This window comes from Elephas maximus, chromosome 4 (assembly GCF_024166365.1).
Source record: "Elephas maximus indicus isolate mEleMax1 chromosome 4, mEleMax1 primary haplotype, whole genome shotgun sequence".
Classification (NCBI taxonomy): Eukaryota; Metazoa; Chordata; class Mammalia; order Proboscidea; family Elephantidae; genus Elephas; species Elephas maximus.
In genome coordinates, this window is record NC_064822.1 from 141798991 (window position 1) to 141815135 (window position 16145).

General features: G+C 40.1%; 1 protein-coding gene and 1 long non-coding RNA gene across 27 annotated transcripts in view; one reads left to right on the forward strand and one right to left on the reverse strand.

Annotated features, from left to right (window-relative positions):
* Positions 1 to 7676, forward strand: part of SYT1 (synaptotagmin 1) — a 624978-nt gene extending 617302 nt beyond the window's left edge. For all 5 annotated transcript variants that reach the window (XM_049885168.1, XM_049885169.1, XM_049885172.1 and 2 more), the window contains one exon: positions 4575 to 7676. In XM_049885168.1, the coding sequence (XP_049741125.1) occupies positions 4575 to 4781 (207 nt within the window). In that variant the 3' untranslated portion in view covers positions 4782 to 7676. The remainder of the gene's footprint in view (positions 1 to 4574) is intronic.
* LOC126076545 (uncharacterized) overlaps positions 1 to 16145 on the reverse strand; it is a 470040-nt gene that overhangs the window by 375822 nt on the left and 78073 nt on the right. The window lies entirely within an intron of this gene.

The window sequence follows — 16145 nt, forward strand, 5'->3', positions numbered from 1 at the left end:
CAGTCTAACAATAAGATTAAAGCAATTTTTAAATCAGTGTTGTCTAAGAACTTTCTGCAATGATGGAAATGTCTTATCATCAACATCATCCAATATGGTAACCACTAGCAGCAAGTGGCTAATGAGCACTAGAAATGTGGCTAGTGTAACTGAGGAACTGAATTTTAAAGTTCATTTAATTTTAATTTATTTAAATTTAAATTAAACAGTCACATGTGGCTAGTAGCTATTGTACTATATATCATAATGTGAAATGAGCAAAAATCACCTATACTGTATTTTTACACAAATAAGGAGCACCTTCTATGTTTGCTTACCAATCGTCCCCTTCTCCCCCTTTAGTCAGTACTCTACACTAATTTTTTTACAGCAACATGTAAAAAAAAATTGGCATGGGGCACTTGTGAAAATACTCTGGTGGGAGAGGGAGCAGTTGGCAAACAAATGTAGTAGACATGTTTTATTTGCATGAAAGTATGGTAATCCCACCATCCTCAAATAGATTTGTTTTTTATATAACCTTTCTCATATATACTTTGACGTGGTGTATTATACATGCTATTTACTGTCAACAGCCATTATATAAGTAACCGATATTGAAGAGGACACTGCTTCCCAGTCCCTAGTCACTTGTTTACTAGCCTGAACCACTGAACCTGCTGCTTTAAACCCACTGGCAAACCCCTAAGACACTTAATTTTCTCCAACAATTTATTTTGCAATATTTGTTTAGTGAAAACTCTTTTGAGTTTTAAGAGCTGATTCCTATGGAAACTAACACCTCCTGGCATCTTATTTTTAATTCAACAAAACAATATAAGGCAGAGCATTGAGATGAAAAATCTTACTGTAAAGCTCCTCCTTGGATCAACAATTCTATATCTTTTTAAAAATAAACATCCTTGAATGGGTAAATAAATTGTGGTATATTCACACAATGGAATACTACGCATCGATAAAGAACAGTGACGAATCTGTGAAACATTTCATAACATGGAGGAACCTGGAAGGCATTATGCTGAGCGAAATCAGTCAGAGGCAAAAGGACAAATATTGTATAAGACCACTATTTTAAGATCTTGAGAAACAGTAAAAACTGAGAAGAACACATACTTTTGTGGTTACGAGGGGGGGAGGGAGGGAGGGAGGGAGGGAGAGGGTTTTTTATTGATTAATTAGTAGATAAGAACTGCTTTAGGTGATGGGAAGGACAACACTCAATACTTAGAAGGTGAGCTCAATTGGACTGGACCAAAAGCAAAGAAGTTTCCGGGATAAAATGAATGCTTCAAAGGTCAGCGGAGCAAGGGCGGGGGTCTGGGGACCATGGTTTGAGGGGACTTCTAAGTCAATTGGCAAAATAATTCTATTATGAAAACATTCTGCATCCCACTTTGAAATGTGGCGTCTGCGATCTTAAATGCTAACAAGCGGCCATCTAAGATGCATCAATTGGTCTCAACCCACCTGGAGCAGAGGAGAATGAAGAACACCAAGGTCACACGACAACTAAGAGCCCAAGAGACAGAAAGGGCCACATGAACCAGAGACCTACATCATCCTGAGACCAGAAGAACTAGTTGGTGCCCAGCCACAATAGATGACTGCCCTGACAGGGAGCACAGCAGAGGACCCCTGAGGGAGCAGGAGATCAGTGGGATGCAGACCCCAAATTCTCATAAAAAGACCATACTTAATGGTCTGACTGAGACTAGAGGAATCCCGGCAGCCATGGTCCTCAGACCTTCCGTTGGCACAGGACAGGAACCATCCCCGAAGACAACTCATCAGACATGAAAGGGACTGGTCAGTGGGTGGGAGAGAGATGCTGACGAAGAGTGAGCTAATTATATCAGGTAGACACTTGAGATTGTGTTGGCATCTCTTGTCTGGAGGGGGGATGGGAGGATAGATAGAGAAGGAAGCTGGCAAAATTGTCACGAAAGGGGAGACTGAAAGGGCTGACTCATTAAGGGGAGAGCAAGTGGGAGTAGGGAGTAAGATGTATGTAAACTTATATGTGACAGACTGATTGGATTCGTAAATGTTCACTTGAAGCTTAATAAAAGTTAATAAAAAATAAAATAAAGATCCTTTTTCAACTATAAATGACATCAGATGCAAATACGTTGAAAATGAAGCACATTAAAAATAAGACATACGTTGAGGTTCTGGGGTAACATTTTGGAGATAACATTTGGTCAGGACAGAGAGAACCCTGGAGAATACTAGGCATGGAAATAATGAGCAAGTGTTTGCATGCCTCCTTCTCTGCTCCCTGAATCAGTCCCCCCACCCCAAGAGGCTGCTTACCTAACCTTGCATGTTTTTAGAGAAAGCAATTGAGCATTTCACATGCTGTAATGAGGGTTTAAATCTCTCCCATCCTGAGGTCATAGGATTATCTGATCTTCCTTCTGTCTTTCTTTGTCCTTAAGAAATGTATTACGACAGAGGCAAAATATCCTGATTTTCAAAAGCACATGAAAGTGTTGCCCCTCTGAATGTATATAAATAAACTACATATGCAGCTGGAAAGATTAATCCAAGGCCTTCACAAGGGTACTTTTTCTTGAGTGCTACTAATCAATGCGCTCCAAAGTGGAATAATCAAAACTCATTCCAAACTCTGAAAACACCTCTTACCTTTGTGCATAATGTTCCTCCCCGCCGCCCCCCCCAACATACCCATTCCATGCAGTGTGATTGCATCCTGACGAATTTGCTTAGGAAAGTTTGAGAGCCAAGGTGATCCTAGTCTCAGTTCCAAATAGCATCTAGTAGATACATAATTCCCTCAATAACGGAATCAATCCAGCACTGCAGCAGAGAAGATAGGCGTTAGTCTCCTTTATTATCAGTGTATTGCCTTTTACATTCTAAATTTCACTCTCGGAAGTGATCATTTTCTCTCTTCTGAAAGCTGTACGTCAGTGGCATTTCTCAGCAGACTGGTGTAATGATGCAGTCCTCAGAGTACGAAGTCCAGTAAAGAGAGATAATTCAGCTGGATTTTCATCTGGCCGTGAATTTTATGTTTTCTGCTCCTTTTAACTCCGGCCACCAAATGTTATGCATTGCTTTATTTTAAACTCTTCCTTTATCCTTGCACTAAAGTTTTAGATGGGAGCCATCACATATTTTGACTAAGCAAATTCATTACTTAGGAAGCAGAACTAAAATGTGCTTTTAAGAAGTTTCTTTCATACTATCACAGTATGGATTTTCTTTCAGGCAGCGTCTTGTCTTAGCTATCTAGTGCTGCCTAACAGAAATACCACAAGTGGGTGGCTTTAACAAATGGAAATTTATTTTCTCACCATTTAGATTTTTTTTTTTTTTTTAGGAGGATAGAAGTCCAAATTCAGGGCACTAGCTCTAGGGGAAGGCTTTCTTTCTCTGTAGACTCTGGAGGATGTCCTCGTCTCTTTTGAACTTCCACTGTGGGCCATCTTCATATGCCTTGGCATCTCTCTTCCCCCATCTCTGCTTGCATGCTTGCTTGTTTAATCTCTTTTATATCTCAAAAGAGGTTGACTCAAGACACACCCTATACTAATCCTGTCTCATTAACATAACAAAGACAATCCATTCCCAAATGAGAATATAACTGCAGGCATAGAGGTTAGGATTTACAACACATATTTTGCGGGGGGGACACAATTCAATCCATGAACCCCTGGTGGCGCAGTAGTTAAGCATTCAGCTGGTAACTAAAAGGTCAACAGTTGAAATCCATCAACAGCTCCTGGGAAATTCTATGGAGCAGAGTTTAGTCATTTCAAAAAGTAAAGTATTTAATAAACCCTCACAACTTGATGGAAACACTGAAGTATAATCTTGTGTGACCTAAAAGGTCACGTTGTCAGTGCCAGATACAGAGTAGCTTACTCAATAGATGTTTATTGAAAGAACGGAAGAATGAGAAAAAACATCCTTCTTTAATTACTACTTTTTAAAAGACTTTCTCTATGTGGTCACATTTTATACCCACAGTAATCATGGTATTAGCTGAAATTATATATAGTATTAGTTTTATATAAAATGCTGGCTTGAAACAGGATTACTGTACCTAATTGCTTTGGGAATTACAAAAAAAAAAAAATGGCCTGAGTACCAGTGCCAGAAATTCCACACCTGAAACAGAATTGGATTTAGAAGTTAACTCAAGTTGACACCAGTGGCATGACATGGTGGTTTACAGCAAGGGCTCTGGAGACCACACTACCTGTCACTCATTCTCTGTATGACCTTGGGCAGGTTACTTAATTTCCCTGAGCTTCAGCATACTTGTCTGTAAAATGGTAGTATTAATAGGATCTTTTGTGAGAAGTAACTGAGTTAGTTCATGTAAAAGACTTAGAAGAATGCCAAGTATATAATAAGAATTAATATTGTTGAATAGTTTGATAATGATCATGACGATGATGGCTAAATAGGAATTGAACTCAGGTTTTCGTATTCAAGGTATTTTCACCTTCGTCCCAGTAATTGGAGATTGATTCTTCTTATTTCCACTTCCTTAGATCTCAAGGAAGCTGGCTGATTAATATTTCTTCTGTGTCCTTTTCCAGAAAGTGCAAGTGGTGGTAACTGTTTTGGACTATGACAAGATTGGCAAGAACGATGCCATCGGCAAAGTCTTTGTCGGCTACAACAGCACCGGCGCGGAGCTGCGACACTGGTCGGACATGCTGGCCAACCCCAGGCGACCCATTGCCCAGTGGCACACTCTACAGGTAGAGGAGGAAGTTGATGCCATGCTGGCAGTCAAGAAGTAAAGGAAAGAAGCCTTTCTGCATTTGCCCACATAGTGCTCTTTAGCCAGTATCTGTAAATACCTCAGTAATATGGGTCCTGTCATTTTTCCAGCCATGCGTTCCTAACACAATTCAGTGGTACTTCAAATCCTGTTTTAATTTGCACAAACTTAAATGTAGAGTCCCTAAGCCTGTCATCACGTCACTGCCCTCCAAATCTACTCTTCTTTTAAGCAATATGATGTGTAGATAGAGCATGACTGAAATTATTTACTGTATCACATCGTTGTATATACCAGTATGCTAAAGATTTATTTCTAGTTTGTGTATTTGTATGTTGTGTTTCCTAATCTGTGTATATCTAGATGTTTTTAATAAGATGTTCTATTTTAAACTATGTAAATTGACCATGATATAGGAGAGCTGATAATATATTATATGGTAAATATAGTATCGTCTGCATTCCAGCAAAAATATCAACTTGCAAGGCACTAGCACAGTTAAACTGTCATCTTAAAGGACACCTTAAACCTGAGCTTTTGACTGAATCATCTGACTACCAAGATGTGCTTACACCACAGGTTTGGTGGCTGAGTCCAATTTTGTAGAATTCCTTCACAGGCAAATTAGCACGATCTGAACAACGTTCAGGCTGACCTCCAGGAAGCAAAGCCACAAATCAGAATGGCATCTGTCTGTACATATCTACAAAGCTAAGATCACGGCTTCACTCTTACATTTGAGGAAGCAATTGAACAGGAGGCAATGATTTCATATTATTGGATAGAGAATAACAATATGATGGTGTTCAGTGTGTGTGTGCGCGTGCGTGTGTGTGTATGCGTGCGTGTGTGCACAGGCACGTGTGCATACATGTGCATTTGTTTGGGGATGGGGTGGGCGGGAAGAAGCTGAGGGGAGAAGTCAGCATTTCTGAAATATTGCCAATTTAAAAAGAAAAAAAGTAGCTCTCCGTTGTCACCTTTATACAAAATGTGCATCCTGTGAATTCTGTTCCAGATTTCACACTGATACTAATTCTAAAAGGTTTGCGCATTAGACTTTATAACAAAATATTTTATTATACAAAACCAGATTAGAAGGAATGCAGAATATTTTTAACACAGCTATCTGTGCTTATTACACAAAATTACTTTGTGGTAAACAGTATTGTAATCCCATCAAAAGATGAAACAAAAAACAATTAGCCATAGTTCTGAATGCACTTCAATTAAGCCAAAATAGACAGCTAGTGATCTTTTTATATGCTCTTTTTACTTCAATAAGTTTTAATTTGTCCTTTAAAGAAAAGGTGAAACAAAACCAAGAACAAGTTCTAGAAAACTGAAGCAACCTCTTACGTATACTAGATGCTCGATTTAGGAGGAGTTTTTAAATGTTTTCAATGTTATTCTGTAGTAACTGGCACTATTATGAAGCTATTAGTCATTCCATAAGAGTCTTAAAGGACTGCTCTGTGTAACACTGTGACGCCGTGTGTGCTTAGAAAACTAGTTTCCTCAGTGGATAGCACTCAACTTATTCCGTAGTGATCTTGTAACAATACTGCCATTCCCTCTAATGCACTGCCCAAGGTGTGTGTAGCACAAACAGTTCTCATTATAAAGGACCAATTCAGAACTGAAAAGCTATGCATAGGACAAGAAAGATACCTAGAATGGGGTGGAACACACAGCATTTTGTCAAGCACTGTGCAATATTCCATATTTTTCCCCACTATGGTAGGCAACCACTTTATGAAGGGCAGCCAATTATATACCACACTGCGTCTAGTCTTTTTTTCCTCACTTGCTTTTGTGACCCACTTTAACTCCTGGGCCACAGAGTGATGCTCTGAAGGGAAAGTTTATCTTCACAAATACCAAAACAAAATGGAGGAAAACTAAGCATCGGCCTCACGTTCAGACTTTAGGATATCACGCCATATTTTTTAAAAACTCAAAGAGAATTAAAAAAGGGCTGACAGTAGGCTTCGAACATGGGGTTAGCTGTTTCCTGATGAAACAAGAATTCGTGTCGTTATTCTTTCCTCATCAAAGAAGAGGCAAGCCCTTTGGTCTTTCGGCCGAGTTGTGGCAAACTCTTTAGAACTGGGACGCATACAAAGAACAAAGGTGAATAACATCTCCTTCTTCTGTCAATGGTCAATGCTCTTTTCAAACATAAATAATAGGACATGAACAAGTCATAGTGTGAGATCAAATATCAGTTTTAACAGAAAAATTCAAACAAGACTTTCCAGTTTAAAGAACCAAACCCTACCAAAGACAGGGACTTGATTGACTTTTCAAAATTCCTTAAATATCAGAAACTGAAATTTAATTTCTCTGTATTCAGCTTTGTTTACACTGATACAACACTTTTAAATAAGCAGGTTGAAGCAGTGGGATACACATTATTTCTTGCATTAAAGTACTATTAATGCATTCTCTTGCAACACTGCCAGACATGGGATTGTCACCATAGAATTCGCTGGTACTACGCCATCCTTCATGAGTCTGTGACTGAACCTGCTGTATGCCCGAGATACATCCTCAGAGGAGCCACATGTACCTTTCTGACAAAGCTGTGTGAAGTATTAGAACCTGATGCTCTAGAAAGATCCTAGTTGCCTTTGTGTATATTTACTGCCTGCTTGAGTGTTTCTATGTGTGGATTTTTCTCTGTATCTTGTAGAAATGTTGGGGTGTTTTCCTCTGCCATATGGCTTGTGGCCCGCGAGCCAACTACTTTAGCTGTATTTTACCTTCATTTTTGATGAGGTGGTTTCAATTTCGTTTCACTTTGTGTAGTGAATTCCACAGTAGTTTTCTGATTGTTGTTAAAAATGACTTAACATATTACACGGATATTCAATAAAAATGTTTTATTTCCTGTTGATGTTGCCGCTTTTTAATTCTTTTTCTTACCTAGCTCTGGCGGTGAGTCAATGGCCTATTGACTTTTGGGGCCTGCTGGAAACAGCAGCAGCTAAACAAAAGCTTGCACTGAATGCCAGCCTCTGAGTCATGTCTCTGAATACAGAATGGCTGAAGGGGAAACAATGGCCAGAGAGGATTTGGCCATTATTGCTGAGTGCTCCTGGGCAGTGTCATTCTCAGCATGTGTTCCTCTGTTTTTGTTTATGATCAATTCATCTGGCACACTTTCAGGCTTTCTGTTTTGCCCAAAACGTGTCCTCCAGGATTTTCACTCCAGAGTCTAACTCAGTCACATAGCTTCTGTCTAGAATGGGACTGAAAACAAGATTTTTTAAACCCTTTTTTCAAATTCCCTGCCTACTGTAATTACTAGGAGAAGCAAGTAAACATCTTTCCTCCACTGAGTTCGACATTTACTAGGTGCCTTCTGTTTACCACGTCCTTACTAAAACTCTGGAGATACAACAAATGGTGAAATAAAACACACTTGTCCCCAAGGAACCCACAATCTCTGAAAGAAATGTAAATGTACTCTCACAAGATATTGTGGTGTGTATTTAAAAGCAAATGCCTTAGTATAGTTCACAAAGCTCATGTTCTGCATCCTAGTGAAGTGAGTACCTCCTGGGTCTTAAAAGTTTGCAAGCTGCCCTCTAAGGTACAACAGTTGGTCTCCACCTGTCAGGAGCAAAAGAGTAAGAACGTAAACAAAATCACAAAGACGAAACAAGTCTACAAGACTGATAACCTACATGAGTCACACCCTCAACTACCCTGAGACCAGGAGAATAGTGTTCACCTATCACCACTGACTGATCTGGCCAGGGCTGCAATAGATGATCCTGGTTAGAATGGGAGAAAAATGCAGAACAAACTCAAATTCTTAAAAACGGCTAGACTAACTGGATGACTGAGACCAGAGGACTCCCTAAAATTTTCGCCCTGAGACGCTATTTAAACCTTGAACCAAAATTATCCCCTGAGATCACCTTTTAACAGAAAGCAAAGTGACACACAAAATAAAGGATATTACCTATTAGATCGGTACTCTACTAACAAAACATTGGTATGAATCCAAAAGGTTAACACTTAATCAAAGCAAAGGTGAGAAGATAAGGAGGTCGGGAAACTACAATACTGAAAATGGAACAACCAGAACATAATTAAGACACAATGTGAAAAATGAAACTAACCTCATTGATCATTTTGTGTGGAAACTGTCAAAGAGGAACCTAACTTGCTGTATAAACTTTCACCAAAAACACAATAAAACATTATTAAAAAAAAAAAAAGCAAATGCCTTGGGTCCCTGAAAACTTTCACAAGCCCAGTCTTAGTGGATACGATGGTGCGACAGTCTGATCCCCTTCAGCATGAGGCATTTACCCTCCAGTTACTAGAATCATTGCTTACTGACATCTCACAGCTATGTCCCTCTGCCCTTTACCAGATGAAGCTGCCTAACTTAAGGTATGCATCCTTCCCAGGGGCATCCATATTCAATAGTCAGGGCAGGATACCAGTGTAGCACCATCTCAGCTTCATAGCCCCAAGGGATTAGTTGAGAGCACTTTTGCAACTGCATTGCAGTTCAACTTCCCCTCTGCTCAATCACTTTTCCTCATTACTTCTAGCACTCCCCAATAAAACCCCTGCATGCATAGCTCCATCTCAGAATCTGTTTCCTGGGGATCCCAGCTTATAATGCCATTCTTTGAGAGAGAACATATCAAGAACCACCACCCATCTGTCAGTTTGTTGTACTATGGTGGCTTGTGTATTGCTATGATGCTAGAAGCTATGCCACCGGTATTTCAAACACCAGCAGAGTCACCACTGGTGGACAGGTTTCAGCAGAGCTTCCAGACTAAAATACTAGGAAGAAAGGCCTGGCAATCTACTTCCAAAAATTAGCCAATGCAAACCTTATTGTCAGAGATTGAATTGTGTCCCCCAAAATTGTGTGTATCAGTTTGGCTGGGCCATGATTTCCAGTATTGTGTGATTGTCCACCATTTTGTCATCTAATAGGATTTTTCTATGTGTTGTAAATCCTGCCTCTTATGATGTTAATGAGGGGGAAGGGTGACAGTTGTGTTGATGAGGCAGAACTCAATCTATGGGATTAGATTGTGTCTTGAGCAAGTTTCCTTTAGGATATGAAAGAGAAAAGCAAGCAGAGAGGCAGGTGGACATCTTACCAACAAGAAAGCAGCACCAGGAGAACAGCGTGTCCTTTGTGCCCAGGGTTCCTACATGGAGAAGCTCCTAGTCCAGGGGAAGACTGATAAGAAGGACCTTCCTCCAGAGGCAACAAAGAGAGAAAGCCTTCCTCTAGAGATGACACCCAGAATTTGGACTTCTAGCCTACTGGACTGTGAGAAAATAAATTTTTCTTTGTTAAAGCCATCTGTCTTATTCATCTAGTGCTGCTATAACAGAAATACCACAAGTGGATGGCTTTAACAGAGAGAAGTCTATTTCCTTACAGGAAAGTAGGTTAAAAGTCCAAATTCATGGTGTCAGCTCCAGGGGAAGGCTTTCTCTCTCTGTTGACCTCTTCATCAATATTCCCCCAGACTAGGAGCTTCTCCACGCAGGGACCCTGGGTCCAAAGAAACCACTCTGCTCCTGGCACTGCTTTGTTGGTGGTATAAGGTCCCCACTCTCTGCTTGCCTCCCTTGCCTTTTATCTCTTCTGAGATAGGTGGTGCAGGTCACACATGCCAGGGAAACTCCTTTTATACTGGATCAGGGATGTGACCTTAGCAAGGGTATTACAATCCCACCCTAATCCTCTTTAACATAAAATTACAATCACAAAATGGAAGAGAACCACACAATACTGGGAATCATGGCCTAACCAAGTTGACACGTATTTTGGGGGGACACAATTCAATCCATGACACCATCCACTTGTAGAATTTGTTATAGCAGCACTAAATAACTAAGACAGTCACGAATCACAATAGTATCTTGTCTGATATAGTGCTAGAAAATGAGCTCCCTAGATTGGAAGGCACTTAAAATACACAATGGCTGCAACAATGGACCAAGCACAGCAACAATTGTGAAGATGGCACAAGACCTGGCAATGTTTCATTTTGTTGCACATGGGGTCACCATGAATCAGAGCCAACTTGATGGCAACAAACAATAAAAACAATATGAAGAAAGTTTTCTAGAGAAGATAACACCAGAACAAAGTCCTAAAGGAACAGGTAGGAGTTATCCGAACCAGGGAGTGAGCTAGATTGTTACAAAATTTATCCCATTTGACAAGACTTAAAGTTTACTATGCACAATAGGGTCTTGACAGCTGGCTAGCTCATACTTTTTTCAGCCAACTCTATTAATCACTGCCAAATAAGGATAGAGACTGAGCCAAAACTGCTTTAAAAGACCACTTAATTATTGTACACTCTGAGGAAGCTACTGGCAAAGAGTTCTTCTAAGCATAAACTGAGAAAAGGAAACTTAAGGCCCACTAAGCTTAGATTAAAAAAAAATCAATGTTATAAATACAATTGTTCAGTTTTTGTTTTTGTTTAGTTTTTAATTGTTTAGGAGGATGATTTTGTTTTCTTAAACAGCTCTTGAAATTAGCTCCAAACCTGTTTAAAGGATATTACTGAACAAATTCTGAAAAGAAAAAAAAAAAAAACTCATCCCTTATTCAATGCCTGTTTTCCAAAAAGGTTTGTAGGTCTAAGACACATACACTTAAGATATTTACTAGATGTGTTAGGAAAACAAAATCATTCCAGGTACTTCAAAGAGGGAATTTAATAGAGAAATATGCTCATACAGGGAGGATTAAAAAAGCAAAGCGGAGACAGTGGGTGTAACCGAAGGATTAACAGATACAGTCCCTGAGGCTAGAAGAACAAAATGCAGAAGATAGTGTTAATGGAGCTCAGAACTTGAAAGGATCTTGAACCTTGTGGAAGTTGCCATGGGGCTCCTTGGTGCAGGGCACACCCAAGGGTATCAGGTGCTGGTTCTGGGACCAAGAAAGAGGGTCCATTTTAAAGATGCTGAAACTGCCAGAATAACCTGATCCAGTAGCTGCTCACTATTGCTAGAGGGAAGCCAACAGATGCTGGGAGCAGGAAAGGATTCCTTCTCTCCTTCTACCTTTTTGTCTCCACTAGTGCCTCCGTTGGTAGAACCTAATCAGAATCACCTGGTAAAAGAGTCTAGGAAAGACAGTTTGCAGGGTCTGAGATCCCACCCTCCAAATACATACCAGAGCGCAGAAGGTTGAGAGCAAGGGCTGAGAACAAGCAGGCAAATGACCGACTCATTAGGAAACCTTTTACCAGCTGCATATACTTTCTAAGAGCTTTGATTTCTTCTTGGAGGATTCAGGTGCTCCTATCTGAGCCATACAAGTCATCACACACCTGATGAAACATTTGCATAGAAATCACATTCTTATTCTATTTATGCAGAAAGTTTACTATTACAGGTTTGAAAAATTCCAACCCATGATTGCATTTACCCCCTCCCTGCAACACATCTTCATTACATATTCACAGGACTCTTTGATGTTTAGCAACTGATTTAAGCTGCCCACAAATCTCTACCATAAAACAGTCAGATGGTGACTTTGGAATAAGAAGGTAAAAATGTAGGAAAATAAAAATGAGAAATAGCTTGGTACTAAATGTACAAAGAAATGTTCCAAAGTATACAGAGTAATAATTATGCAGGAGGAACCATCAAGACACAGCAGTAATGAAAACACCATGCCAACCTGCTGATGATTTGTGTGATCTAAGTTCTGAGTCTGTCTAGAAGTTACCTGCATTTTAAAATCGGCATTTCAATTATATTAATTTCTTCACCCTCCTTCACTAATGCACATTGCCAAAGTTCTCGCATTCTTCCTTCTGACAGCAACCATACAGCCAGCAAATTCTCTTCCTCCATATAAAATGCACTTTCCCTGCCAAGGCATCACAAGGTTAAAAGACATTCTATACTAAATGAGTCAAGACTCACTTCCTTCTCAGCTGTCCACTTTAGCTCTCTTGCTCTCCTGCCTCCACTAGATTAGGAATGCAGAGCAAAGAGTATACATCCTTTATAGCCAGGAAGGGCCCTCATGGCACAGTGGTTAAGAGTTTGGCTGCCAACCAAAAGGTCGGCAGTTCGAATCCACCAGCCGCCCCCTTGGAAGCCCTATGGGGCAGTTCTACTGTGTCCTATAGGGTCGCCATGAGTCAGAATCAACTCGACGGCAATGTGTTTGCTTTGGTTATAGGCAGGACTATTTCAGTTGTGAGGAGCAGAATCCCAACTCAAGCTGGAATAGAAAGAAAGAAGAAAAAAAAAAAAAAGCTATTGGTTCCCTTAACCAGGAAGTTCAAGAAGGGGTGATTACCTTCAGGAACAGCTGCATCAAGGGCCCCAAACAATTTCATCCTTTCCATCTTCCCATTCATCCCACTCATATTCTCTCTCTCCCACCCCAAATTCTACTATTCTGAGTATTGACTTCATTGTCAAGCTTCAGCATCTCCATGTGGCAGTACAGGTGGTCTCTGTTGCCATCAAGTCAATTCTGACTCATGGCAACCCTAGCACTTCCAAATTTATGTTCTTCCACCTTAGCATGCTCCCAAAGAGTGCTTCTTTCACTATCGCTTCCTCATTCCCAGATCTGATATACCCGAAAGAATTAAAATCAGGGACTCAAACAGATGATTGTACACCATTGGCATTATTCACAATAGACAAAAGGTAGAAACACCCAAGCATCCATCAAAAGATGAATGGAGAAACAAAATGTGGTACATACATACGGTGGAATATTATTCAGCCATAAAGAGAAATGAAGGCCTGATACATGCTATGACATGGATGAATCTTGAAAACATTTAGCTGGGTAAAATAACTTAGACACAAAAGGACAAATATTTTATGATCCCACTTATATGAAATACCCAGAATAGGCAAATATACAGAGACACAAGTTTATTAGTCATTACTAGGGGCTAGGAAGGGGGGAATGGGGAGTTATTACTTAAGGAGTACAGAGTTTCTGTTTGGAATGATGAAAAAATTTGGAAATAAAGGATGGTTATACAACACTGACTATAGTTAATGGCATTGAAGTGTACACTTAAAATGGTTAAATGGCAATTTTTATGTTATATATATTTTACCCCAATAAAAAAATTCCCAGACATGACTTACATGCTTGAGTCACTTGACCCCCTTAAAGCAGTCACTGTGACCAGACAATACAAAGTTCACTTTGGTCAAGCCCAGGCCATGTCTCCAGTCCTAGGGTCACAGAGAAGGGGTAAGGATAGTTCCCCAAAGGAAAATTAAAGTTCTATTACCAAGAACGAACAAATCTGTCTTGGAGGAAATACAGTCAGAATGCTCCTTTGAAGCAAGGATGATGAGACTCTGTCTCACACACTCAGGGCATGTTATCAGGAGGAACCAATCCCTGGAGAAGAACATCATGCTTGGTAAAATAGAGGGTGGGAAAAAAGAGGAAGACCCTCAATGAGATAGATCGACATGGCGGCCGCAACAACAGGCTCAAACAGCAACGAATGTCAGGATGGCACAGGAGCAGGTAGTGATTCATTCTGTTGTAAGCAGGGTAGCTATGAGTCAGAATCAATTCAACACACCTAACAACAACAACAGCACAATTACCAAAGTAGAAAAGTGGATGCTGTGTAGGCAAAAACAACAGGCATCTGTTTAAAGAGGTCTTTTGTAGTAGATTTGCCCAATGCGATACATCCTTTGTCACAGTGTACATATAACTTACTATCAATTTCTGTCAACTAATGTGAATAATACGAAGTGTTAAAAAGCAAAGATGTCGCTTTGAGGACTAAGGTATACCTGACCGAGCCATGATATTTTCAATTGCCTCATATGCATGCAAAAGCTGAACAATGAATAAGGAAGACCAAAGAGGAATTGATGCTTTTGAATTATGGTGTTGACAAAGAATATTAAATATACCATGGACTGCCAGAATAAACAAATCTATCTTGGAAGAAGTACAGCCAGAGTACTCCTTGGAAGCGAGGACAGTGAGACTTCATCTCATGTCCTTTGGACATGTTAGCAGAAGATGCTAGTCCTTGGAGAAGGACATCATGCTTGGTAAAGTAGAGGGTTAGTGAAAAAGGAGAAAACTCTCAAGAACATGGATTGACACAGTGGCTTCAACAATGGGCTCAAACACAGCAACAATTGTGAGGATACTGTGGGACCAGGCAGTGTTTCATTCTGTTGTACATAGTAGGGTAGCTATGAGTCAGAATTGACTTGATGGTACCTAACAACAACAATGTGAATAACAACTTTTTTTCTTGCTGCCACAGTCTTTATAATTTTCATTTTAAATGGACACCCGATTTTTCTTTAGGTAGATAAACAAAAACTTATTCAACCATTTCCCTAGTGTTAGACATTTCAGTTAATTTATTTCTTATATAGATAACATTGAAATGGATACTTTGGTAGATATATGTATATTCCTTCTTTTGCTTGTCCTCCCTCCCTCCACCCCTTCTTTCTTTCTATTTATTTTCATAGGTTAAGTTCCCAAATTAGGATTGTTGGGGAAAAAGCTATGGATAATTTCACAGTTCTGGACACAGTTCTTGGAAGGTTCCACCAAAATACCCTGTCATTGATGTTATGTGTTCAGTTTCCCCACAGTCTCTCCTGATGTGGTCATTTGGATCTTGATGTCTGCCAACTGCACAGGGTCATGTGCCCAGACAATGACAGGTACAGAGCTGGAATATAAGTCTCTCAACTCCAGGGCCAACTCTGGTTCTCTTCACTACACCAGGTAGCATGCATTAAAAAAATAACGACATGAGAAAAGCATTGGGGGAGAGCCTGAGAAGGGAAGGTGGAAGAAGAAAGAACATAATATCCAACGCATTAGTTTCATAGGGCTGCCTTAACGAGATACCAAAAAGTGGGTAGCTGTAAACAACAAAAATTATTGCCTCACAGTTCTAGAGACTAGTAGTCTGGATTCAGGGTGTTGGCAGGGCAATGTTCCCTCCAAAGGTTCTAGAAGGGGAGGATCCTTTCTTGCCTCAGCCAGCTTCTGGTAGCCACAGGTGTTCCTTGGCATGTAGATGCATCTTTACCTGGCTGTCTTTCCTCTCTCTTTTATAAGCAGTCACTCAGAGGCATAACTAGGGTATAGCAGGTATCGCACAGGCCCTGTGTGCGTGGTGTCACTGAGCAATTTCTATTAACCCAGCACAGCCAGCAGTGTATCTACAGAAAATGGCACCTATGGCAAGCACTGAAATTGCGCCCCTGCCCAAACGTCTGACGTCTCTCTTTTAGATAACTTCACCATAATATCAGCTCGAAAATACAAGTCAAGCTTGTTAATCCTTTAATTAATACATTACCATGCTTGAGGAAGGACGTT